Raw genomic sequence first — 24,806 nt, forward strand, 5'->3', positions numbered from 1 at the left:
AGGTGAATGTAATGTTAAAAATGTATTTTTTAGGTGAACCTCCACTTTAAAGGGTGCGTGAACCCCAACAATGATCTTTTTGCATTTGCTCCAGTGTGATCCTTAAATATATCATTGGAAGCATTTTTTAAGTTTAACCACTTACAGACCGGAAGTTTCCCCCCGCCCCCTTAATGGCCAGGCCATTTTTTGGCGATACGGCACTGCGTCGCTTTAACTGACAATTGCGCGGTCGTGCGACTTTTTACCCAAAACAAAATTGACATCCTTTTTTCCCCCCACAAATAGAGCTTTCTATTGGTGATATTTGATCACTTCTGCGTTTTCTATATTTTGAGCTATAAACAAAAAAAAAGCAACAATTTAAAAATATATACCGTATATTATTTTTTTTTTACTTTTTGCTATAATAAATATCCAAACAAATTTATATATATATATATATATATATATATATATATATATATATATATATATATATATATATATATATATATATAAAAAGGCTTCAGTTCAGGCCAATATATATTCTTCTACATATTTTTGGTAAAAAAAATAATAATAATAGTAGTAATGATAATATCACAATAAGCATATATTGATTGGCTTGCACAAAAGTTATAGCGTCTACAAAATGGGGTATAAATTGATGGAATTTTTATTATTATTATTATTTTTCTTACTAGTAATAAAAAATTTTAGCCGGACTGCGACATTGCGGCAGACAGATCAGACACTTTTGACACTTTTTTGGGACCAGTGACACTTATACAGCGATCAGTGCTATAAAACAGTGTTTCTCAACTACAGTCCTCAGGGCGCACCAACAGGTCATGTTTTCAGGATTTCCCTCAGATGAAACTGCTGTGGTAATTACTAAGGCAGTGAAACTGATAAAATCACCTGTGCAAAATAATGGAAAGCCTGAAAACAAGACCTGTTGGTGCGCCTTGAGGACTGGAGTTGAGAAACACTGCTATAAAAATGCAGCGATTACTGTGTAAATGTCACTGACAGGGAAGGGGTTAACACTAGGGGGCGATCAAGGAGTTAAAGCGGGAGTTCACCCGAAAAACTATTTTTAACATTAGATTGAGGCTCATTTTGTGAAGGGCAATCGGGTGTTTTTTTAAATCGAAGCTGTACTTTTTAGAGAGCGATCTTCTCCGCCGCTTCCGGGTATGGGCTGAGGGACTGGGCGTTCCTAATTTGATTGACAGGCGTCCGACAGGCTTCCGACGGTCGCATACATCGCGTCACGAGTAGCCGAAAGAAGCCGAACGTCGGTGCGGCTCTATACGGCGCCTGCGCACCGACGTTCGGCTACTTTCGGAAAATCGTGACGCGCTGTATGCGACCGTCGGAAGACTGTCAAACAAATAGGAACGCCCAGTACCGCAGCCCATACCCGGAAGCGGCGGAGAAGATCGCTCTCTAAAACGGTAAGTACGGCTTCAATTTAAAAAAAAAACACCCGATTCCCTTTCACAAAATGAGCCTCAATCTAATGTTAAAAATTGAGTTTTTGGGTGAACCTCCACTTTAAATGTTTTCCCTGGGAGGTGTTTCTAACTGTGGGGGGGAGTTTACTGACTGGAGGAGGAGAGAGATCACTAGGAACAGCAGATCTCTCTCTCAACTCCCCTGACAGAACGGGGATCTGTCTGTTTACAGTGACAGATCACCGTTCTGGCTCTCTTTCCCATGATCGAGGGTGGCCAGCGGACATCGTGGGCGCTGGCCACTTGCATTGGGTGCCCCGTCATGCACCTGCTATGGCTCTTAAATGACCTACAGCGATTTGCGGGAACAAGCCAACCTGCTGCAGTATAATGATGGCAGCTGGTTGGCAAATGGTTAAAAAAACACCTCTTGGTTCTGCCAGAAATCCTGTGAGTTGGTAGCTTCCGGTGCTCTCTGCATGAGTAGAAGGAGGGGTTATGGAGATGAGTAGGGATGAGCTTCGAGTTTGAGTCGAACTAACGTTCGAAAGAACATCGTATGTTCGACCGTTCGCCGAAATACGAACGTTACGGGCCGTTCGCGCCAAATTCGAGTGGCGTGTCACGGCCCATAATTCACTGCGGCATCGCAGTGCATTGCTGGCTGATGATTGGCCAAGCATGCACTATGACCCACATGCTTGGCCAATCACAGCTTTCAAAAAACAGAGAGCCATAATTGGCCAAAGCCAGGGTGGCTTTGGCCAATTATGGCTCAGGGGGTTTAGTACACGGCCCACGCTATAAAAGGCCGCCTGCAGGTCGGCCTTGTGTAGTGTGTTGCGGCGCTGGTTCGAGACAGAGAGAGAGGGAGAGAGAGACAGTGTAATTTTTCTAGGTAGATAGAGCAGGCAGGCTAGTCGGTTAAAGTTACAGTGTGTAGAAGATATATATACATCCCAGGTGTTGTACATATATTTATACACTGTATAGTTTAGCTAGATCAGCTCTTCCTAATTTACTGGCAGGCGATTGTGCTAGCTGCAGTATTCTCACGTGGTGTACTGCCCGTGTCCTCTGCAGTGTGCACCTAAAGCTACGTGGTGTGTGTACTGCCCGTGTCCTGTGCAGTGTACTGTCTGTGCTATTTTTCTCAATGATTTTCATCCATATTGCAGGGACCAGACGTTACTTTTTTTCTTATAGTAATCTCATTTTGTGCACGGACAGTTCTAAACACGTGCCACCTCACAGGCATACTATAGACACCCAGCAGGTACAATATTTAAAGGAATTTTTCATTTTGTTTTCACTTTACGCATCATTAAAATCAATGCTCCAGAAAAAACGACTGTTAAAACTTTTTTTTCCATTGATACATGTTCCCTGGGGCAAGACCCGGGTTCTCAAAGACGTTTTACGACAATAACTTGCATATTAGGCTTTAAAATGAGCACTTTTGAATTTGAACGTTCGAGTCCCATAGACGTCAATGGGGTTCTAAATGTTTGGGTCTGTTCGGAGGTTCTGGTGCGAACTGAACCGGGGGGGGGGGGGGGTGTGTTTGGCTCATCCCTAGAGATGAGAAAGAGGGGTTATGAAGATGAGGAGGGGGTATGGAGGTGAGGAGGAGGGGGTATGGAGGTGAGGAGGAGGGGGTATGGAGATGAGGAGGAGGGGGTATGGAGATGAGGAGGAGGGGGTATGGAGATGAGGAGGAGGGGGTATGGAGATGAGGAGGAGGGGGTATGGAGATGAGGAGGAGGGGGTATGGAGATGAGGAGGAGGGGGTATGGAGATGAGGAGGAGGGGGTATGGAGATGAGGAGGAGGGGGTATGGAGATGAGGAGGAGGGGTTATGGAGATGAGGAGGAGGGGGTTTGGAGGAGGACAGATCTGTGCTGTTGTAATCCATCAGAAATTAAGTAGGCAGGGCTGACACCACGTGCTTAGGAATTCGGAGCTGTGTTGTCATGTCGGAGAGTAGAGTAGAAGCATACTTACTGTACTAGAGTTCTGGCCCATTTACAGAGATTTTTCTGAACCAGTTGTGCCTCCCCCCCCCCCCAAGATGTTCTGCAGCAGCTGACCATTCATAAGGTTCTGATACAGCTGAGTCCCCCAAGAGGTTCTGCAGCAGATCTCCACCCATAAAGGTTCTGGAGGGTCTGGGATCTGAACCAGCTGTGCCCCCCCCCCCCAAGAAGGTTCTGCAGCAGATGTCTACCCATAAGGTTCCGGAGGGTCTGGGATCTGAACCAGCTGTGCCCCCCCCCCCCAAGAGGTTCTGCAGCAGCTGTCCATTCAAAAGGGTCTGGAGAAACTGATACAGATGAGTCCCCCAAGAGGTTCTGCAGCAGATGTCCACCCAAAAGGTTCTGAACCAGCTGCGCACCCCCCCCCCCCCCCCAAGAGGTTCTGCAGCAGCTGACCATTCATAAGGTTCTGATACAGCCGAGTCCCCCAAAAGGTTCTGCAGCAGATCTCCACCCATAAAGGTTCTGGAGGGTTTTGGATCTGAACAAGCTGTGCCCCCCCCCAAGAGGTTCTGCAGCAGATGTCTACCCATAAGGTTCTGGAGGGTCTGGGATCTGAACCAGCTGTGGCCCCCCCAAGAGGTTCTGCAGCAGCTGTCCATTCATAAGGTTCTGATACTGCCGAGTCCCCCAAGAGGTTCTGCAGCAGATCTCCACCCATAAAGCTCTGAACCAGCTGCCCCCCCCCCCCAAGAGGTTCTGCAGCAGCTGTCCATTCATAAGGTTCTGGAGGATCTGATACAGCCCATAAAGCTCTGAACCAGCTGCCCCCCCCCCAAGAGGTTCTGCAGCAGCTGTCCATTCATAAGGTTCTGATACAGCCGAGTCCCCCAAGAGGTTCTGCAGCAGCTGTCCATTCATAAGGTTCTGATACTGCCGAGTCCCCCAAGAGGTTCTGCAGCAGATCTCCACCCATAAAGCTCTGAACCAGCTGCCCCCCCCCCCAAGAGGTTCTGCAGCAGCTGTCCATTCATAAGGTTCTGATACAGCCGAGTCCTCCAAGAGGTTCTGCAGCAGATCTCCACCCATAAAGCTCTGAACCAGCTGCCCCCCCTACCCCCCCCAAGAGGTTCTGCAGCAGCTCTCCATTCATAAGGTTCTGGAGGGTCTGGGGTCTGAACCAGCTGTGCCCCCCCCTCCCTCAAGAGGTTCTGCAGCAGATGTCCACCCATAAGGCTCTGAACCAGCTGCGCACCCCCCCCCAAGAGGTTCTGCAGCAACTACTCCCCCCCCCCCCTAAAAGTTTCTGCAGCTGAACCCCCCCCCCCCCTTCCAAGAGTTTCTGCAGAAGCATTACCCGGGGGCTCTGCATCAGCTGCCCCCACAATGTTTTGGAAGTTCTCTTGCACACAGCCCCCCCCCCCCGACCTGTCATGTGAGCCATTGCACCCCATTACTAGACTCTGCAGCCCCCCCTCCCTCACCCCAAAGAGGTTCTGTAGTAACTCCCACCCAAGTGGTTCTGCAGCATCTGTCCCTTTGCACGGCTGACCCCCCCTTACCGGACTCTGGCGGGGCCCCCCTTGGCATCGATCTTCTTCCTCTTCGGTCGAGGCGCACCGGGGTCTCTCCGAACTCGGGGGTCCCTCTGCTCTCCGGGGTCTCTTCGATCTCGGGGGTCCCTCTGCTCTCCGGGGTCTCTCCGATCTCGGGGGTCCCTCTGCTCTCCGGGGTCTCTTCGATCTCGGGGGTCCCTCTGCTCTCCGGGGTCTCTCCGATCTCGGGGGTCCCTCTGCTCTCCGGGGTCTCTCCGATCTCGGGGTTCCCCGTGGTGTCGGGGATCCCTCTGCTCTCCTGGGTCCCCCTGGTGTCGGGGTTCCCTCCGGTCCCGGGATTCCCCTCTGAGCGGTGCGGGGGTGTTGTGGGGGGCGGTGGGGGACCCCAGGAGGAGGTAGACGACGATCAGCCCCCCCAGGCTCAGCACAGCGGCAAGCAGCTTGCCGTGGATCCTCATGGTGTCGGAGGGGGTCCGGGGGAGCGCTGAGCCCCGGGGGGAGCCGCTCCGTTCACCATTGTCAGCCGGAGCGGCGGCCAGGCACCACGTATCCGAGAGAAGGGAGGGGGAGGGGAGGGGGCAGGACTGGAGGAGCTCCTTCTGTCCATTCCGACACATAGGAGGAGAATCTGTCATGGGGGGGGGGGGGTCACCGGATCCACACACAGGATCCCCCCATTGTCCACACCGCACATCATCACACCGGATTTATTATTACTGGGATGGGGAATTACAAACTCCTTGCAGGAGGGGGGGGATCCTCCATCGTCACAATGCTGGCCAGGAAGGAAGAGAACTTTGTATCCATTGATGTGAGCAAAGAGCAACATTGTATCATTGGGGGAGATTTACACACAGCAACCAATCAGATTCTAACTTCAGCTTATTCAATTCATCGTTCACAATAACATCTAGAAGCCGATTGGTTTACATTGCACATCTGCACCAGTTCTACATCTCCCTATTGTCTCGTTGTGTGTAAAGTAAAACAAAAAAAACAATTATAAAACTTTCTTATTGGTACAATGTTGCATTGTCATTGGGGGCGCAATTAATTCAAATTTTTATTTTTTAATTGGGATTTTTATACTGAACCCAAATATTTTTTCATTGGGCAAAGTACAGACTTGCAATGAAACCACTGCACCCCTAAAAAGCAATGTACATTTAAATCGCCTTTTAGAGGAGTTTGACAATCAGCGAGGAGGCGATGCAACGCTTTTCTCACTGTCAATTTTAACCCCTCAATTGCCACATTAACATATTGCGCATGTTTGCAGCGTTTCCCCATTGACTTGTTGGCACCTATAGGGGGCGATAGTTTTTGCCACAGGTGCAAAGAACAGCATTGCTGCTGCGTCATGTGAACACCCTCCTCTGCTGCCTTTGCAGCATAACAGGGGGTCAGTTGGGGGCACTAAAAACACAGTTCAACCTTGCATGGATTTCAATCGATAGTTGGAAAATACGAAAGAAACAAATTTCTATGCAAAATCGCAGTTTTCTTTTCCTTCAATCAACTGTCGTTAAGGTTCCCCTATCGAGCTGGTTCCTGTAAGGACTGCGCAGGCGAAATCCTTGCCGACGGAAATCTCCGAACCTCGGCCGGCATCCAGGCTCATTCTTTAACATCCCCGTGGATTGGAGGATGTTCAAAAAAGAGCCAGGAGGCCGAGCGAGCCGTCTGAGCGAAGCGAGGACGTGAGGCCGATTGGCCACTTTTCTCAAATTCCACGTCGCCCTGGATGCCATCAGAGATTTCTGTCGACAAGGATTGCGCCTGCACGATAACATCAGTGCCCTTATATGGACCCATGTAAACAAAGGGGTAGGATGCTGATGACATCAGTGCCCTTATATGGACACGTGTCTACATGTAAACAATGAGTGGGATGCTGATGACATCAGTGCCCTTATATGGACACGTGTCTACATGTAAACAATGAGTGGGATGCTGATGACATCAGTGCCCTTATATGGACACGTGTCTACATGTAAACAATGAGTGGGATGCTGATGACATCAGTGCCCTTATATGGACACGTGTCCACATGTAAACAATGGGTGGGATGCTGATGACATCAGTGCCCTTATATGGACACGTGTCCACATGTAAACAAAGGGGAGATGCTGATGATATCAGTGCTCTTATATGGACACATGTAAACAAAGGAGAGATGCTGATGTCAGTGCTCTTATATGGACACATGTCCACATGTAAACAAAGTGGTGGGATGCTGATGACATAAGTACCCTTATATGGACACGTGTCCACATGTAAACAAAGGGGAGATGCTGATGACATCAGTGCCCTTATATGGACACATGTCCACATGTAAACAAAGGAGAGATGCTGATGATGTCAGTGCCCTTATATGGACACGTGTCCACATGTAAACAAAGGGCTGGGATGCTGGTGACATCAGTGGCCTTATATGGACACGTGTCCACAAAGGGCTGGGATGCTGGTGACATCAGTGCCCTTATATGGACACGTGTCCACATGTAAACAAAGGGGAGATGCTGATGATGTTAATGCTCTTATATAGACATGTGTCCACATGTAAACAAAGTGGTGGGATGCTGATGACATCAGTGCCCTTATATGGACACATGTCCACATGTAAACAAAAGGGAGATGCTGATAATGTCAGTGCTCTTATGTGGACACGTGTCCACATGTAAACAATGGGTGGGATGCTGATGACATCAGTGCCCTTATATGGACACGTGTCCACATGTAAACAAAGTGGTGGGATGCTGATGACATCAGTGCCCTTATATGGACACGTGTCCACATGTAAACTAAAGGCTGGGATGCTGGTGACATCAGTGCCCTTATATGGACACGTGTCCACATGTAAACTAAAGGCTGGGATGCTGGTGACATCAGTGCTCTTATATGGACACGTGTCCACATGTAAACAAAGGGACACGTGTCCATATAAGGGCACTGACAACACCAGTGACCCGCCCTTTTGTTAACGATCACATTTCACCTTGTGACCTTATGCTGCCATGTTGGCAAAAGAAAAACAGCACCATGAATGAGCTGTGGTTTGGTCCAAACTTGTTCTCAGATTGAACCCGGAAAGAAGGCATTATTCCCGCCCACGGCCATCGAGTCAACTGCGGCCAGGGAATTCCACACCCACATCTGCACGTACACAAAGGGGCGGGGTTACTTGTGACATTGTTGTCCTAATATGGCCCCATGGCATGACAAGAGGAATATGAGTATTTTCTGTGGAGACCAGTCACACCTGGGTGTATCTCTTCACCGCATCTTGGAAACAAGTGCCGGTGCTTTTTTTGGGTGTGGCGATGCACCTTTTTGGCACAGACTTCAATGGGAGTGCCTGAAAAAATGAAAAATACATGTGAAGCAAATCAAAAATGCCTGAAAAGTACAATAAAAATGCACAAAAACTGAATAATAATGCAGACACACAACCTAGTATAACGAGCAGGTAAATGTACATTGTACCACAACCCACAGATGGAAAAGACAGCTTATGGGCTCATTATAATCCCCATGGGACAAGATCTTGTGACACCCAAGGGGAAGATGCCATAATGCATCCGTGTGCAAATTCTTGTCTTTTTTTCACTATGTATGTAAATCCTGTGTGCTGCAGCATCTTGCAGTGCCTTACAATGCATCTGAAAAACACTGCGCAAAAATGCGACACGTCCTACTTTATTTTAACGCACCCTAATGCAGTGTGTTGGTGTAACCTGGAGCCAGAGGATATAAGCCATGTACAGTCAAACCTTGGATTGCGAGCATAATCGTTCCAGAAACATGCTTGTAATCCAAAGCACTTGTATATCAAAGCAAATTTCCCCATAAGAAATAATGGAAACTCAAATGATTTGTTCCACAACCATTTATTCATAGGTCCTTCAGTTTATAGTCCATATAAAAAGATTATAGCAATGTGATAAGTTGTGTAACCATAAAATGTCCATCCACAAATGGAAGCCTCCACAAGGGGATTAGAAGCAAAATCCAGCAGGAGCTCCAGAGTATAAAAGAGAAGAGAGGCGCCTCTAAGGCCCCATACACACGATAGAATTTATCCGCGAATACGGTCCAGCGGACCGTTTCCGCGGATAAATCCTCTCGTGGATTTCGGCGGATTTTCATGCGATGGTGTGTACTCACCATCGCATTGAAATCCGCGCCAAAATCCTCTTGCGATGACGTGTCGCGCCGTCGCCGCGATTATGACGCGGCGACGTGCGCGACGCTGTCATATAAGGAATTCCACGCATGCGTCAAATCATTACGACGCATGCGGGGGATCCCTTCGGACGGATGGATTCGGTGAGTCTGTACAGACCAGCGGATCCATCCGTTGGGATGGATTCCAGCAGATGGATTTGTTGTGCATGTCAGCAAATATCCGATCTGCTGGAATCCATCCCAGGGGAGATATATCCGCGGAAACAGATCCGCTGGCGTGTACACACCATAGGATCTATCCGCTGAAACCCATTTGATGGGATTTATCTGCGGATGGATTCTATCGTGTGTATGGGGCCTTAGTGTAGCAATATGGTTACATTTAATGAAGGTACAACATTTACAAACTCACATGGTTGATGATTAAAAGAGGCACATCTTATTCCGCGTACACACGATCATTTTTCGGCATGAAAAAAACGAAGTTTTTAAAAAATGTCATTTAAAATGATCGTGTGTGGGCTTCACATAATTTTTCGGGTTCGGAAAAACGACAAAAAAAAATAATTTGAACATGCTGCATTTTTTAACAACGTTTTAAACTACGGTATGTCGTTTTTCGGGATGTAAAAAATGATCGTGTGTGGGCTAAAACAACGTTAAAAACCCGCGCATGCTCAGAAGCAAGTTATGAGAAGGGAGCGCTCGTCTGTTAAAACTACCGTTCGTAATGGAATAAGCACATTCATCACGCTGTAACAAAAAGAAAAGCGCGAATCATCTTTTACTAACACAAAATCAGCTAAAGCAGCCCCAAGGGTGGCGTCATTTCGCATTGAACTTCCCCTTTAAAGTGCCGTTGTACGTGTTGTACGTCACCACGCTTTGCGAGAGCATTTTTTAAAAACAACGTTTTTTCTAGATGCTGAAAAACATTGTTTTTTACATGCCGAAAAATGATCGTGTGTACACGGCATAAGTCCCCTTTCACACTTATACCACTTGTACCACGATTTTGGACGGCAAAATCGTATAACAAGTCATTCTTCATGATTTTCAATGACTACCATTCATACTGGCACGACTTTAAGTCGTGCCGACTTCAAAGTAGTTCCTGCATTACTTTTTTTATAAAGTCGGATCAAAGTCGGATTCCGTATTAACAGATCCGACTTTGGCATGCGACTTGTAAACGACTTGTGCACGAAGGGGAATTCCACGCCAATTTTATATATTTTTTTAAAACGCCATGGGTTCCCCCTTCATGAGCATACCGGGCCCTTTCGGTCTGGTATGGATTTTAAGGGGAACCCCCTTGTCGAAAAAACAGCGTAGGGTTCCCCCCCAAAATCCATACCAGACCCTTATCCGAGCACCAGCCCTGCCGGGGGTGGGGTCGAGCGAGCGCCCCCCACCTCCTGAGCCATACCAGGCCACATGCCCTCAACATGGGGGGGTGGGTGCTTTGGAGCAGGGGGGCCCTGCACCCCCCCACCCCAAAGCACCTTGCCAAGGGCCCCTTCCCGACAACCCTGGCCGTTGGTTGTCAGGGTCTGCGGGCGGGGGGCTTATCGGAAATCTGGGAGCCCCCTTTAATAAGGGGGCCCCCAGATCCCGCCCCCCCCCACCCTAGGTGAATGAGTATGGGGTATATTGTACTCCTACCCATTCACCTGGAGGAAAAGTGTCAAAAAAATAAACACACTACACAGGTTTTTAAAATCATTTATTAGTCAGCTCCGGGGGTCTTTTTCCGACTTCTCCGCTCTCCGGGGGTCTTTTTCTGACTTCGGGGGTCTTTCGCTTTCTCCGCTCTCTTCTTCCGCTCTCTGCGCTCCCCGGTTCTTCACCCGCTCTCCGGTGCCTTCTTCAGGGCTGGCCTTCTTTAACGCTCTTTTACTAGCGGCGGCCAGCCCGGTCTTCCTTGTCGCCTTCTTCCCTCTTCTTTTCTTCCGATGTTGACTCAACGCTCACTCTCGCTCTAATGCCGGGTGTGCGGTGCGCAAAAGATTTATATACAGTAAGCCTCTTATGACGTCACAGTCCCAGCATGCTCCGGGTGGTGACGACATAATTACCCCGCCCCCTTATGTCGTGAAGTGAAAGTGAAAACGGAAAGAAAATCCAATTTCTTGGGTTGTCACAGAACATTATTATTATTATACAGGATTTATACAGTTTGTGCAGCACTTTACAATATAAAGGGGAACAGTACAATCACAATGCAATAAAAACCAAAAGGGTTAAGAGGCCCGTCTCATAAGAGCTTACAATCTAATAGGACAGGTATAAAGGGGAAATCTTCCAATCGGGACACCACTTTGGAGGCATTTCCTTTCACTTCTTGTTTTGACTATGGGACAGGAAGTGAGGGGAAACCTCCCCAATTGGACACAGCTGGCAAAAAATAACCTAATAGGGGTTATAACCAGGGTGGATTTGATTTAAATCATCATTTTTAAAGAGCAACAGTCATCTCTGTCCCGCAGAAAAACAGTCATCTCTGTCCCGCAGAAAAACAGTCATCTCTGTCCCGCAGAAAAACGGTCATCTCTGTCCCGCAGCAGCTCCTCCTCTGACCCGCTGTTGACTCACCGACAGTCCCATTCACTTTAATGGGACGACTGGTGATGCGGCAGTGACACAACAAGGTGAGAGACGTGGCGACAGTAGGTGAGTGATTGCCACTAACAGGCGCCGCCATGATGGATCTGAAATGACAGGTGCTCTTTAAATGTAAGGACTCATTCTCGCTGGTAGTTAATCAGGTTAGTAAAACAGCGATATCAGAACCGATTTAATCATACAGTTTGTACTGAACTTAGATTTGCAAAACAATTGGATAAAAGAATATTCCTGAACTTTGGTATTTTTTTATGGTTACAGTGAAATTGTGTGAATGCAACAATGCAGTGCATGTTATCTCAGCTTGGATTCAATGAATGAGTTTACAAAAAATGTAAATATTGTAGAATATACAGCCTTATGCTACAAAACTAAGCTCCATTTCATGCTGAATAAACACAATTATTAATGTATCTTAAATAGAAAACTATGGGGCAGATCCACAGAGCGAGTACGCCGGCGTATCTACTGATACGCCGGCGTACTTTCAAATTACCCGCGTCATATCTTTAGTTTGAATCCTCAAACCAAGATACGACGGCAGCTGGCTTCGTTTCGACAGGCGTACGGCTTCGTACGCCTTCGGATCGTAGATGCAATACTTCGGCGCCCGCTGGGTGGAGTTTGCGTCGTTTTCCGCGTCGGGTATGCAAATGAGCTATTTCCGACGATCCCCGAACGTATGCGCGGCCGTCACATTCTTTTACGTCGTCTCTAGTCGGCTTTTTCCGGCGTATAGTTAAAGCAGGTGTTTTGCGGCGTATAGTTAGATTTGCCATGTTAAGTAAAGCCGTCGTTCCCGCGTTTAATTTGAATATTTTTTTTGGCGTAAGTCGTCGGTGAATCGGGATGGACGTAATTCACGTCTATGTTAAAAAAAATGACGTCCTAGCGACTTTATTTAGCGCAATACACGGCGGGAAATTTCGGGACGGCGCGTGCGCAGTTCATTCGGCGCGGGGACGTGCTTCATTTAAATGAAACACGCCCCCTAATCGCCGATTTGAATTCCGCCGCCAGAGATACACTACGCCGCCGTAACTTACGGCACAAATTCTTCCAGGATGCGATTTAAAGCCAGGCAAGGTACGGCGGCGTAGCGTATCTCGGATACGATGCGCCGGGGCAGATCTTTGTGGATATGCCCCTATATTTAGATAGATTTTTACTCCAAGAGCATTTTAATAAAATAAATTTGATAAAAATCCCGAAAATCTGATCTAAATCACAAAAATATTTTTTTATTTTTTTTAATAATTAATTTCTATCCACCCTGTTTATTACCCCCCCCCCCTTCTCTATCCAACATGGGGGGAAAAAAGTTTTGACTTTCGTTTTTAGTTCCACTCTAATTGGGGAAATCTGTTCTCAGTTGCTGGGAAATGTTTTGCAATTTTTATTGCGCAACTATTGCTGCAGCGGCATAAGGAAAAAATGAATTACCAACTACCGGGAGAATTTAGAAGATCTTGATAAGGAGAGTGTAGGGACATACAGAGGTGACATGCACACATACATACTGGGAAGAGATAAAACAATATCTGTCATGGTATACATTCATATAGAATTAGGACACACTTGGCCCTTGTGTGACCCATGAAACCCGAAACAGGCTCATAAAGGGAAGACAATAAAACCCTACAAGCAGGCAGGAGGGCCTCCTCCTTGGCTTCGGAACAGAAATCTGAACCCCAGAAACATCTGGATTGTTTTGAGGACTTTGGGAACGTTTTTAGCTCAGCTACAGGGCAGCACCTGTCCCCGACAACCTCCGACAACCATCCACGAGCTTATCAGAGGAAAGGGAGACGCAGAACATTTGTAGATGGTCTCTGCTATGCTAAGATATTCAGGAAAAGGCTTGTATCCATGTACCACCGGTCATATTTAAAGCCCAATTTACATACCTCACAACTTTTTGAGATGGGATTGAGGGACACCCAGGGCCGGTGTTACCAATAGGCAAACTAGGCAGCCGCCTAGGGCGCCTGGTCATTGGTGTTCCTACTCTCTTCTCTCTGCAGCAAACAACTAAGGCACACGGTCGGTCAAAACCGATGAAAATCGGACCGAAGGACCTTTTCATCGGTCCAAACCGATCGTGTGTGGGCCCCATCGGTCAGTTATCCTTCGGTCAAAAAATTAGAACTTGCTTTAAAATGTAACCAATGGACTGATAACCGATAGGTTAAACCCGATCATTAGTATGCAAAAGCATCGGGTAAAAACCCGCACATGCTCAGAATCAAGTCAACGCATGCTTGGAAGCATTGAACTTCATTTTTTTCTGCACGTCGTTGTGTTTTTCGTCACCGCGTTCTGACACGATCGGTTAATTAACCTATGGTGTGTAGGCACATCAGACCATCAGTCAGCTTCACAGTCCTTCGAACCGTTCTCATCGGATGGACCGATCATGTGTACGCGGCCTCAGTCTCAGCATCAGCAGGCAGCTGCTGCTCCATTCGCACATATAGCTTGATTCAAATAGACCGCCGCATCTTTGCGGCGGCGTAGCATATCATATTTACACTACGCCGCCGTAAGTTAGCTAGGCAAGTACTGTATTCACAAAGTACTTGCCTGCTAAGTTACGGCGGCGTAGCGTGAATAGGCAGGTGTAAGCACGCCGAATTCAAATGAGGATGTGGGGGGCGTGTTTTATGTCGATTAACTGTGACCCGACGTGATTGACCTTTTTTTACGAACGGCGCACGCGCCGTCCATGTACATATGCCAGTGGGGGGGGACTCTGATGGGGATCCTGATGTAAAAGGGGGTTTCTAAATTGAGAGATGGGTACCCTGATGTAAGAAGGGATTCTGCTGTGGACCCTGATGTAAGGGGGGGGGCTCTGATGGGGAGATAGGGACCCTAATGTAAGGCGGACTCTGATGAGGAAATGGGGCTCTGATGTGGATATAGGGACCCTAATGTAAGGTGGGGCTCTGATGAGGAAATGGGGCTCTGATGTGGAGTTGGGGACCCCAATGTAAGGCGGGACTCTGATGAGGAAATGGGGCTCTGATGTGGAGATGGGGACCCTAATGTAAGGTGGGGCTCTGATGAGGAAATGGGGCTCTGATGTGGAGTTGGGGACCCTAATGTAAGGCGGGACTCTGCTGTGGACTCTGATGTAAGGGGGGGGGGCTCTGATGGGGATATAGGGACCCTAATGTAAGGCGGGGCTCTGATGAGGAAATGGGGCTCTGATGTGGAGATGGGGACCCTAATGTAAGGCGGGGCTCTGATGAGGAAATGGGGCTCTGATGTGGAGATGGGGACCCTAATGTAAGGCAGGGCTCTAATGAGGAAATGGGGCTCTGATGTGTAGATGGGGACTCTACTAGGGACCCTTATACTGTATAAGGGGGATTCAGATGGGGACCCTAATGTAAGGGGGGACTTTGATGGGGACCCTGATGAAAAGGGGGTCTCTGATTGAGAGATGGGTACCCTGATGTAAGAAGGGACTCTGCTGTGGACCCTGATGTAAGGCGGGGCTCTGATGAGGAAATGGGGCTCTGATGTGGAGATGGGGACTCTACTAGGGACCCTTATATAAGGGGGACTCAGATGGGGACCCTGATGAAAAGGGGGTCTCTGATTGAGAGATGGGTACCCTGATGTAAGAAGGGACTCTGCTATGGACCCTGATGTAAGGCGGGGCTCTGATGTGGAGATGGGGACCCTAATGTAAGGCGGGCTCTGATGAGGAAATGGGGCTCTGATGTGGAGATGGGGACTCTACTAGGGACCCTTATATAAGGGGGACTCAGATGGGGACACTGATGTAAGGGGGGACTTTGATGGGGACCCTGATAAAAAGGGGGTCTCTGATTGAGAGATGGGTACCCTAATGTAAGAAGGGACTCTGCTGTGGAAATGGGGCTCTGACGTGGAGATGGGGACTCTACTAAGGAACCTTATATAAGGGGACTGAGATGGGGACCCTGATGTAAGGGGGGGACTGATTTAAGGGGAACTCTGATAAGGACCTTGGTATAAAGGGGACTCAAATGGGGACCCTGATGTAAGAGGAGACTCTAATGCGGACTATTAACAAAAGTTCTTTCTCTTTTGTTCTGAATCATATAATGCCGATCGCAAAAAAGATCCAAGTAAAACTTATTCATTCATTGAAATTGTATTTATTCATTTAAAAAAAACATTTTTTGCCCCCAATGAATATTTGTAAAATATCGGACGTGGCCCTCATACTGAAAAGATCGGAGACCCCTGGGCTCAATCGATTATAAATGCCGTATTATTATAATAATAATAACGCTAGAAAGCGAATAATCACGTTGACTCTTTTATGAATATAGTCCGCTAGCTATATCCCTTGATGTTTAAACGCCGGCCTCTATTCTTCTAATCGCTCTCTCTGAGCGGCTGAACGTTATTGTGAAGCCGGCTGTAAATGATTCCCAGAAGAAGCCTGATGGAAATATGGCTCCGCCGCGCCTCTGCACTCCTGTAACCTGGAGTGAACCTTCTCTGCGGTTTGACATTTTGGCTCTTAAGCAGATTTATTGTCGTAGAGCGCCGCTATTTTTTTTTTATAATTTTCTTGGTTGTTTGAAATTAATCTTGAAAATATCAAATCGCAGGATGTAAAATGTGATGCCGGATCACATTCCGCGCTCGATGCGAACCGTTATCCCTTTCTTCAATAGATTGTCTTTATTACATATGGTACGTGTTATTGATGGCGGAATGGCACCGTCGCGGGATTAAAGGGGAAGTATTATGTTTTATGAAAAGAAGAAAAAAGTCTATTTTGCTGATTAAAGCAACGGTAAGTCACTGGCTTGCGGTGTTCCTTTGAAAGATTATTGCAATAAACCAGTGCAGCATGGCCATTTTATGGCCTCTTTTAAAAATTCAATTTTTGGGCCGCTTCCAACCTCGGTATGTTCTGCTGCACTGACCTGGAACAAGCAAAACGAGTAAAGCTGATCTCCTCATCTCCAAAAAATCTTGTTTTGTTAGCCCCCAACCAGAGGCGGCTCTTTAATTAGGCAAATTAGGCGGTGGCCTAGGGCCTCGCAGGGGCCTCGCGGCCGCCTAACTTACCCAATGCATTACTCCAGTAATGTGCTCGGGCAGCGTTAAGAGCCCTGACTCAGGAGCGGGGCCGCCAGTGTCCCTAACAACCAGTGAAAATCGGTGACACCACTCCTTGTGACGTCAATGACCCAGCATGCCCTCAGTCAATGACATCGCAAGGGGGCAGGTTCACCAGGTGACAGCACCGGGTGGCGTTTAGGCCCCTTAGTTATTAAACAGCAGGATCTGGGGGCCGCCTTGTTAAAGGGGGCTTCCAGATTCCAATAAGCCCCCTGCCCACAGACCCCCACAACCATTGGCCAGGGTTGTGGGGAAGAGGCTCTTGTCCTTGAATTATTTTTCCCATTATAGGTGTGAGTGGGGCCCCGTGTCAAGTTTTGCCTAAGGCCTCACAAAGCCTAGAGCCACCTCTGCCCCCAACCCCATATAATACATGTCTCATGCTTATTTCATCTAGGGCCCAGGGGCCGAATGTGTCTATTTACTTGCCTTTATCTGGCTCTTGAGGCATTATTCCTGCCACTGACACCAACAATGGGGCATGATTCTTGCCATTGACACCAACAATGGGGAATGTTCCTTCCACTGACACCAACAATGGGGAATGATTCTTGCCACTGACATCAACAATGGGGAATGTTCCTTCCACTGACATCAACAATGGGGAATGTTCCTTCCACTGACATCAACAATGGGGAACTGTTCCTTCCACTGACACTAATGATGGGGCATTATTCCTTCCGCTGAAAACAAAAATGGGACACTATTCTTCCCACTGACACCAACAATGGGGCATGTTCCTTCCACTGACATCAACAATGTGACACTATCAGGGGCGGACTGACAACTCATGGGGTCCCTGGGCAATAGAAGATTATGGAGCCCCCGGGCTCGTAATGTAAAGGGGTCCAGAGGTGCTGTGTAATGTACACGATAGTGACAAAGAGATATTTAACTACTGAACACCAATGTAAGGGAAATTCTTTTCATTCAAAAACATTGTAAGGGCTGTTCTTCCCAATGATCACCATGTAAGGAACATTCTTCCCAATGATCACCAATGTAAGGAACATTCTTCCCAATGATCACCAATGTAAGGAACATTCTTCCCTATGACCACCGATGTAAAGAACATTCTTCCCAATGATCACTGATGTAAAGAACATTCTTCCCTATGATCACCAATGTAAGGAACATTCTTCCCAATGATCACCATGTAAAGAACATTCTTCCCTATGACCACCGATGTAAAGAACATTCTTCCCAATGACCACCGATGTAAAGAACATTCTTCCCAATGACCACCGATGTAAAGAACATTCTTCCCAATGATCACCATGTAAGGAACATTCTTCCCTATGACCACCGATGTAAAGAACATTCTTCCCAATGATCACTGATGTAAAGAACATTCTTCCCTATGACCACCGATGTAAAGAACATTCTTCCCAATGATCACTGATGTAAAGAACATTCTTCCCAATGATCACTGATGTAAGGAACATTCTTCCCAATGACCACTGATGTAAAGAACATTCTTCCCAATGATCACCATGTAAGGAACATTCTTCCCAATGACCACCAATGTAAGGAACATTCTTCCCAATGACCACCGATGTAAGGAACATTCTTCCCTATGACCACCGATGTAAGAACATTCTTTCCAATGATGACCAATGTAAGGAACATTCTTCCCTATGACCACCGATGTAAAGAATATTCTTCCCAATGATCACCAATGTAAGGAACATTCTTCCCAATGATCACCAATGTAAGGAACATTCTTCCCAATGATCACCAATGTAAGGAACATTCTTCCCACTGACCACTGATGTAAAGAACATTATTCCCAATGACCACCAATGTAAGGTGACTTCTTCCCACTGATGACCAGACTAATGTACTGTCAGCTGCAGATATAGAAATTATTAGCAGAGGCTCCTACATGTTAAGAAGGTTGAGAAAGACAGCCCTGGAGAAAAGGAGCATTAGACCTAGGGATGAGATTTGTGTTCGCTGCTACCTTGGGTTTGAGGTGAATGTTGCAAGTTTGAGATACATAGATAAGATAATAGATAATATAGAGAGAAATATGGGAGTTAAGAATTTTTTTCCTTCTTTAACAATAAACATGTTATGCACACCTGCTTTGTGTAATGGTTTTACACAGAGTGGCCCGGAACCTCCTCTTCTGGGGTCCCCCCAATCTTGGCTTCTCTTCTTCTCCAAGTGCCCCCTTAGTAAGCTGCTTGTTATGGGGGCACGTGTGCAGGCTTGATCCCAAACCAGGCTCTGTGCATCCATAGACCCATAGACACACTCAGCGCAGCTCAGCCCTGCCACCACTCCCTCCTAACATGATTTGACTGACAGCAGCAGGAGCCAATAGCTTCCACTGCTGCTGAGTCTCCCATAAAAAGAGAGAGAGAGAAGAACTGATACAGACAGGTACATCGCTGGATCGAGATTCTCTGCAGTTTCCATGGTGCTGATCGGTTACTGTGGCAGGTAGCACAGGCGCCGACGCCCCATCCATGCGTCCGACCCCCTAATCTACATGCGGCCTAGGAAGAGGAGGGGGAAGCCGCCACCCGTCGCCCTTGAGGGATACGCTGCCCGCGCCATAGATGTGGTAAGTGCCGGGCTTGTGTCCGAACTCCAGGGGAAGGGGGGATTTCCAGGCGACTAGAGGGGGTGGCTGTGAGCGGCACTGTTTGCCCAACCAAAAAAAATTTACCACCAGCCGCCACTGATCAGTTATGACACCAGCTATTTCAGAGCTTGACAGTTTGGTTGGAAGCACAAGCAACTGTAACAGTTATCGTTCATGGAATTCCTTGAATGTAACTGTTTTGGGAAACAGTTTAAATTGAGCAGTTCAGTTCTGCTTGTGAGCATTTTGGGAAATCAACCACTTTGCTTCTTTTTATCTTATTATAGTTTTTTTTTCTTACAGATCATCTGTTTATGAGACTGCCTTTCCTTTGCGGCATGCTGCTTCAATATTCGAAAGAATAAGAAAACTAAGGCCCCTTTCACACTGGGGCGTTTTTCGAGCGTTATTCGAGCGTTATTGGAGCGAAGCCTCACCTGCAATCCCAATGTGCTGGTAAAGCACCGCTAAGACCCTAACGTTTTAGGGGGTTTCTGCAGTGCCTCAGTGTGAAAGGGTAAGGCGTTTTTACAGCGCTTTCAATTCATTTCAATGGAGAGGGGCGTTTTTAGAGCGTTTTTTTCAGCGCCCAAAAGCTGCTCCAAAGATACTGCTTGCAGGACTCAGTGTGAAAGGGTCCATTGAGATGCATGGAGAGCGTTTTATGAGCGTTTTAATAGCGCTATTTCTAACGCTAAAATGCTTTAAAAACACTTCAGTGTGAAAGGGGTCAAAGGGCAAGAACAGCGTGCACCCGAACCATCTTATTATATCACTCATATTCATGTCACCCTACCATCCCCATAGATAAAATAAAAGTAAGGCATATACCAGTTAGGCCTTTCATCCCTGATAAAAACTGTTCTGCTGCTGGCCAATTTTACATGGTTGTACCTCGGACTTCTGCAGTATCTGCCTAAGTCTAGCAAAAAACGCAAACAGAAAAATCAGCACAAGGGACATAACTAGTATGATGTGCCCCTTGTCATAGGCGTGCCCAGGCACACCCTAATCACCCTGTGCAGAACAGATTCCGCCACTGACCTTGCTCACCCTCCTTCCCCCCCACAGCACTTCCGGCTTCCCTCCTCTCCCACTGCCGGTTGTTGTTGTGGATGTTTTAGGATGAGTGGGGGAAGGGGCCAGTAAATATGCCATTTACTGGCCCCTTCCCTTTCTGAATGAACATCGTGAGTGATCGATAGAGTGTGTTTGAGCTTTGGGGTGCACACCCTAATGCCAAAGGCTGCGCACACCTATGCCCCTTGTCTTGATTCTTATTGTTTTAGAAATCTTCATCTTTCCTATCCTCCCTCCTCGCTATACTTTTTTGGTGCAGCAGGGGTTAATGCAGCTAAAGGGCTGCCAGGAGCTTTTATAAAGAGAGCCTGTCTATGAATGCCCTTTCCTGCCAGATCTGCCATTCATAGAAGCTTTACTACAGCGTGTATAAATGACACAGAATCTCTGGGTGGGGGACGGGTGGTAGATTGATGGCTCCGGCCCCTCTATTCATAGTTTCTTAGTCATTCATAGAAGCTGTAGTAGATGAAAATTTCTCCTAAAACATGAAGTATCAACACAAGGGACACATAAATTTGTTTCGTTCCAAATTCATTGTTTAACGAATTTCGACAGATTTGTTAATTTGGAAATATCCGAATTAACAAAAATCCGTTTAACGTTTTTTTTTCAAATATTCAAAAATTCGAAAATCCCAAAATTTGGAAAATTGGAATTTCAACATTTTTTGTTAGATTTCCTTTAGAGCCCTTTCACACCAAGCCACCCCTAGCGTTAGCGGTAAAACTCTGCTATCATTTCGGCCGCAAACGGGGCGCTTTTAACCAACGCTAGGGGCCGAAAAAGGGTTAAAACCACCTGCAAAACGCTGCTACTGCTGTGTTTTGCTGGCGGTACCCATTGATTTCAATGGGCAGGAGCGCATTAGGAGCAGTGAGTATAACGCCCCTAATGCGCTGCAAAGAAGCTGCTGGCAGCACTTTTTCTGACGCCCTGCCAGCGCACCGATCCAGTGTGAAAGCCCTTTTTTTTATAAAGAAAATAATATTTGTTTATATATATTTTTTATTTCTTACTTTTCCTTTTTATTAACCAGTTCCCGACCCCCGCATGTACATATACGTCCACAATATGGCACGTACAGGCACATGGGCGTACACGTACGTCCTTGCCTATTAGCGGGTGGGGGGTCCGATCGGGACCCCCCCCCCCGCTACATGCGGAGGTCGGGTCCGCTCGGGGAGCGATCCGGGACCACGGCGCGGCTATTTGTTTATAGCCGCTCCGTCGCGATCGCTCCCCGGAGCTGAAGAACGGGGAGAGCCGTATGTAAACATGGCTTCCCCGTGCTTCACTATGGAGACGTATCGATCGTGTCATCCCCTTTATAGGGAGACACAATCGATGACGTCATTCCTACAGCCACACCCCCCTACAGTTGTAAACACACTAGGTGCACCCTAACTCCTACAGCGCCACCTGTGGTTAACTCCCAAACTGCAACTGTCATTTTCACAATAAAGAATGCAATTTTAATGCATTTTTTGCTGTGAAAATGACAATGGTCCCAAAAATGTGTCAAAATTGTCCGAAGTGTCTGCCATAATGTCGCAGTCACGAAAAAAATTGCTGATCGCCGCCATTAGTAGTAAAAAATAAAAAAAAATGCAATAAAACTATCCCCTATTTTGTAAACGCTATAAATTTTGCGCAAACCAATCGATAAACGCTTATTGCGATTTTTTTTACTAAAAATAGGTAGAAGAATACGTATCGGCCTAAACTGAGGAAAAAAAATGTTTTTATATATGTTTTTGGGGGATATTTATTACAGCAAAAAGTAAAAAATATTGCATTTTTTTCAAAATTGTCGCTCTATTTTTGTTTATAGCGCAAAAACTAAAAACCGCAGAGGTGATCAAATACCACCAAAAGAAAGCTCTATTTGTGGGGGAAAAAAGGACGCCAATTTTGTTTGGGAGCCACGTCGCACGACCGCGCAATTGTCTGTTAAAGCGACGCAGTCCCGAACTGTAAAAACACCTTGGGTCTTTAGGCTGCATATTGGTCCGGGGCTTAACTGGTTAAAGGGCCCAGAGGTCCCCAGTTTAGTAAATGAGGGGAAGCTCTGCTGACTTCCATCATCCAATCATGGGCAAGCAACAGCAACAATTTTTTTTTTTCTTGCACGTGATTGTTTAATCTTTGTAAAGTGAAGCTCTGGAGCAACTGCACTTGCAGAGGGCAACTGTTTATCTGCCTTTAAAATCAACCCCCTAATAGGATATTATTAGCGCCCCTTCTGCGCTTTCCTGGCCCCGCCATTCCCGCTCTTCCTGGGACACAGGAGGACGGAGATTGATGAGGAAAGTACACAACCCGCTACCATGTATCACCGGAGAAGAACGTTTCCTTCCGGTCTCCATGGAAACCTTAAAAACTGACAAGCGTCCACCTTGTAACCACGCCCCTACTTCATTATAGCCACTCACTGCGTGATAGGACGGCCTGCCTTTAGCTTCGCCCCCGCCTCGACCAATCCTCCTTCGAGATTTACTGTAGCGGCGCGTGGTTGGTGGATGGGCGGGGCAACAGAGGAAGCTAGTCCAATCGGAGTGCTCGTTTTGGTCTCGTTTTTTTAACACGTGCAGTCCCGGAAGTAGAATTCGATGTGTGCTGCATGTGAGGAGCCGTGTGTCTGGTGAGGTGTGAGATCCTGTGGTGAGATAGTCGGTGTAATGTATGGAAGGATCGGTGGGTGCAGAAGATTCCATAATCCAGATAGGGCGAAGCTGGGCATCCTTTTTTTTTTGGGTGGTGGGGGGGTTAAAAGTCTGAATTGGCAGAAAGTTTTTGTTAACTAAACTATCACTTAGGCTTCGTTCTCACCATGGCGTTTTCTAGATCGCCTTGATCCTGGCTACGATTCTGAATCGCTGCAAAACGCAGGGCGCACTTGCGATCACTGGCCCGGATTCAGGTAGATTTGCCCCTTAGTTACGGAGGCGCAGGGCAGCGTTTTTGCCCTGCGCCCCCGCAAATTTCCTGTGCTACCCGCGATTCACGGAGCAGTAGCTCCGTAAATTGCGTGTGCGCTGTGTAAACTTGCCCTGCGTAAGGGCGCCTAATGTAAATGATCCCGTAGGGGGCTGGAATCATTTAAATTAGGCGCGCCGAGCGCATGCTCCGTCGGGAAACTTTCCCGACGTGCATTGTGGCAAATGACGTCGCAAGGACGTCATTTGCTTCAAAGTGAACGTGAATGGCGTCCAGCGCCATTCACGAATCACTTACGCAAATTACGTGAAATTCGAACGTCGCGACGCGGGAACGACGGGTATACTTTAGCATCGGCTGCTCCTGCTATTAGAAGGGGCAGACTTATGCAAAACACGCTGTACGGAAACAACGTAAATTGCGTACGCAGGGCTCGCGCAACATTGTGAATCGGTGTTAGTATGCAATTTGCATACTATACGCTGAGCACAATGGGAGCGCCCCCTAGCGGCCATCGCAAGAATGCAGCCTAAGATGTGCGTGGCATAAGAGCCTTATGCCACGCAGATTTTAGGCTGCAGTCGGCGTTACGATGTTCCTGAATCGGGAGCATTCGTAACGCCGGGGCAAGTAAGCAATTGCGCTGTGTAACCTATGGTTACACAGGCGCAATTGCTTCTTGAATCCGGCCCACTGTTACTTTTAATGACACCCCAATCACTGCGCGATTTTTGCCTCGACGAAGCGCGGTAAAATCCGGCAAACCGGAATCGCGGGACGCCTGTCGCCCAAAAAGAATTTCCGGAATCACGTGAAGCTTGTCGCTCAAAACAAAATGCTGCACGTAACGTGTATTGCCGCGATTGCAGCGAGATTTATCGTGCCAGAACAGCACTGCGATTTTAGTTGCCAATCAAATAAATGGTCATCTCAGATGTGTGTTCTGCAAATTGTCATTCACACCTCGGCGCTTTTTAAATCGCACGCAGAATCGCGGCAAATCTGCCTGCGATTCAAAACGCCAAGGTTTGATTGCAGCCTAAGACACAATCTGATTGTACAATCTCCTCCTCCTGATTGGATGGATTGTTTAGCATGGATTTGGATGTGTGTTTAACCACTTTACCACTGGGCCAATTTTGGCACTTCTCTTCTTCATGTAAAAATCACAATTTTTTTTGCTAGAAAATTAATCAGAACCCCCAAACATTATATATATTGTTTTTTTTAGCAGACACCCTAGGGAATAAAATGGCGGTCATTGCAATTTTTT

The 24,806-nt window shown here is 47.1% G+C and overlaps 2 protein-coding genes across 5 annotated transcripts in view; one reads left to right on the plus strand and one right to left on the minus strand.

The window, feature by feature from the left end:
• Positions 1-5,432, minus strand: part of GXYLT2 (glucoside xylosyltransferase 2) — a 65,793-nt gene extending 60,361 nt beyond the window's left edge. Inside the window, exon 1 of the mRNA XM_040360998.1 lies at positions 4,981-5,432. Coding sequence (XP_040216932.1) covers positions 4,981-5,432 — 452 coding nt within the window. The remainder of the gene's footprint in view (positions 1-4,980) is intronic.
• A 17,705-nt stretch (positions 5,433-23,137) lies between these two features.
• SHQ1 (SHQ1, H/ACA ribonucleoprotein assembly factor) overlaps positions 23,138-24,806 on the plus strand; it is a 111,755-nt gene continuing 110,086 nt past the window's right edge. Inside the window, exon 1 of one of the 4 annotated variants that reach the window (XM_040359064.1) lies at positions 23,138-23,237. The gene's annotated coding sequence lies outside the window, so the exon portion shown is untranslated. Of the gene's footprint in view, positions 23,291-24,806 lie in introns of all 4 variants that reach the window. The other 3 variants (XM_040359066.1, XM_040359067.1, XM_040359065.1) reach the window with 3 other exon arrangements.

Source organism: Rana temporaria, chromosome 7, assembly GCF_905171775.1.
Source record: "Rana temporaria chromosome 7, aRanTem1.1, whole genome shotgun sequence".
Lineage (NCBI taxonomy): Eukaryota > Metazoa > Chordata > Amphibia > Anura > Ranidae > Rana > Rana temporaria.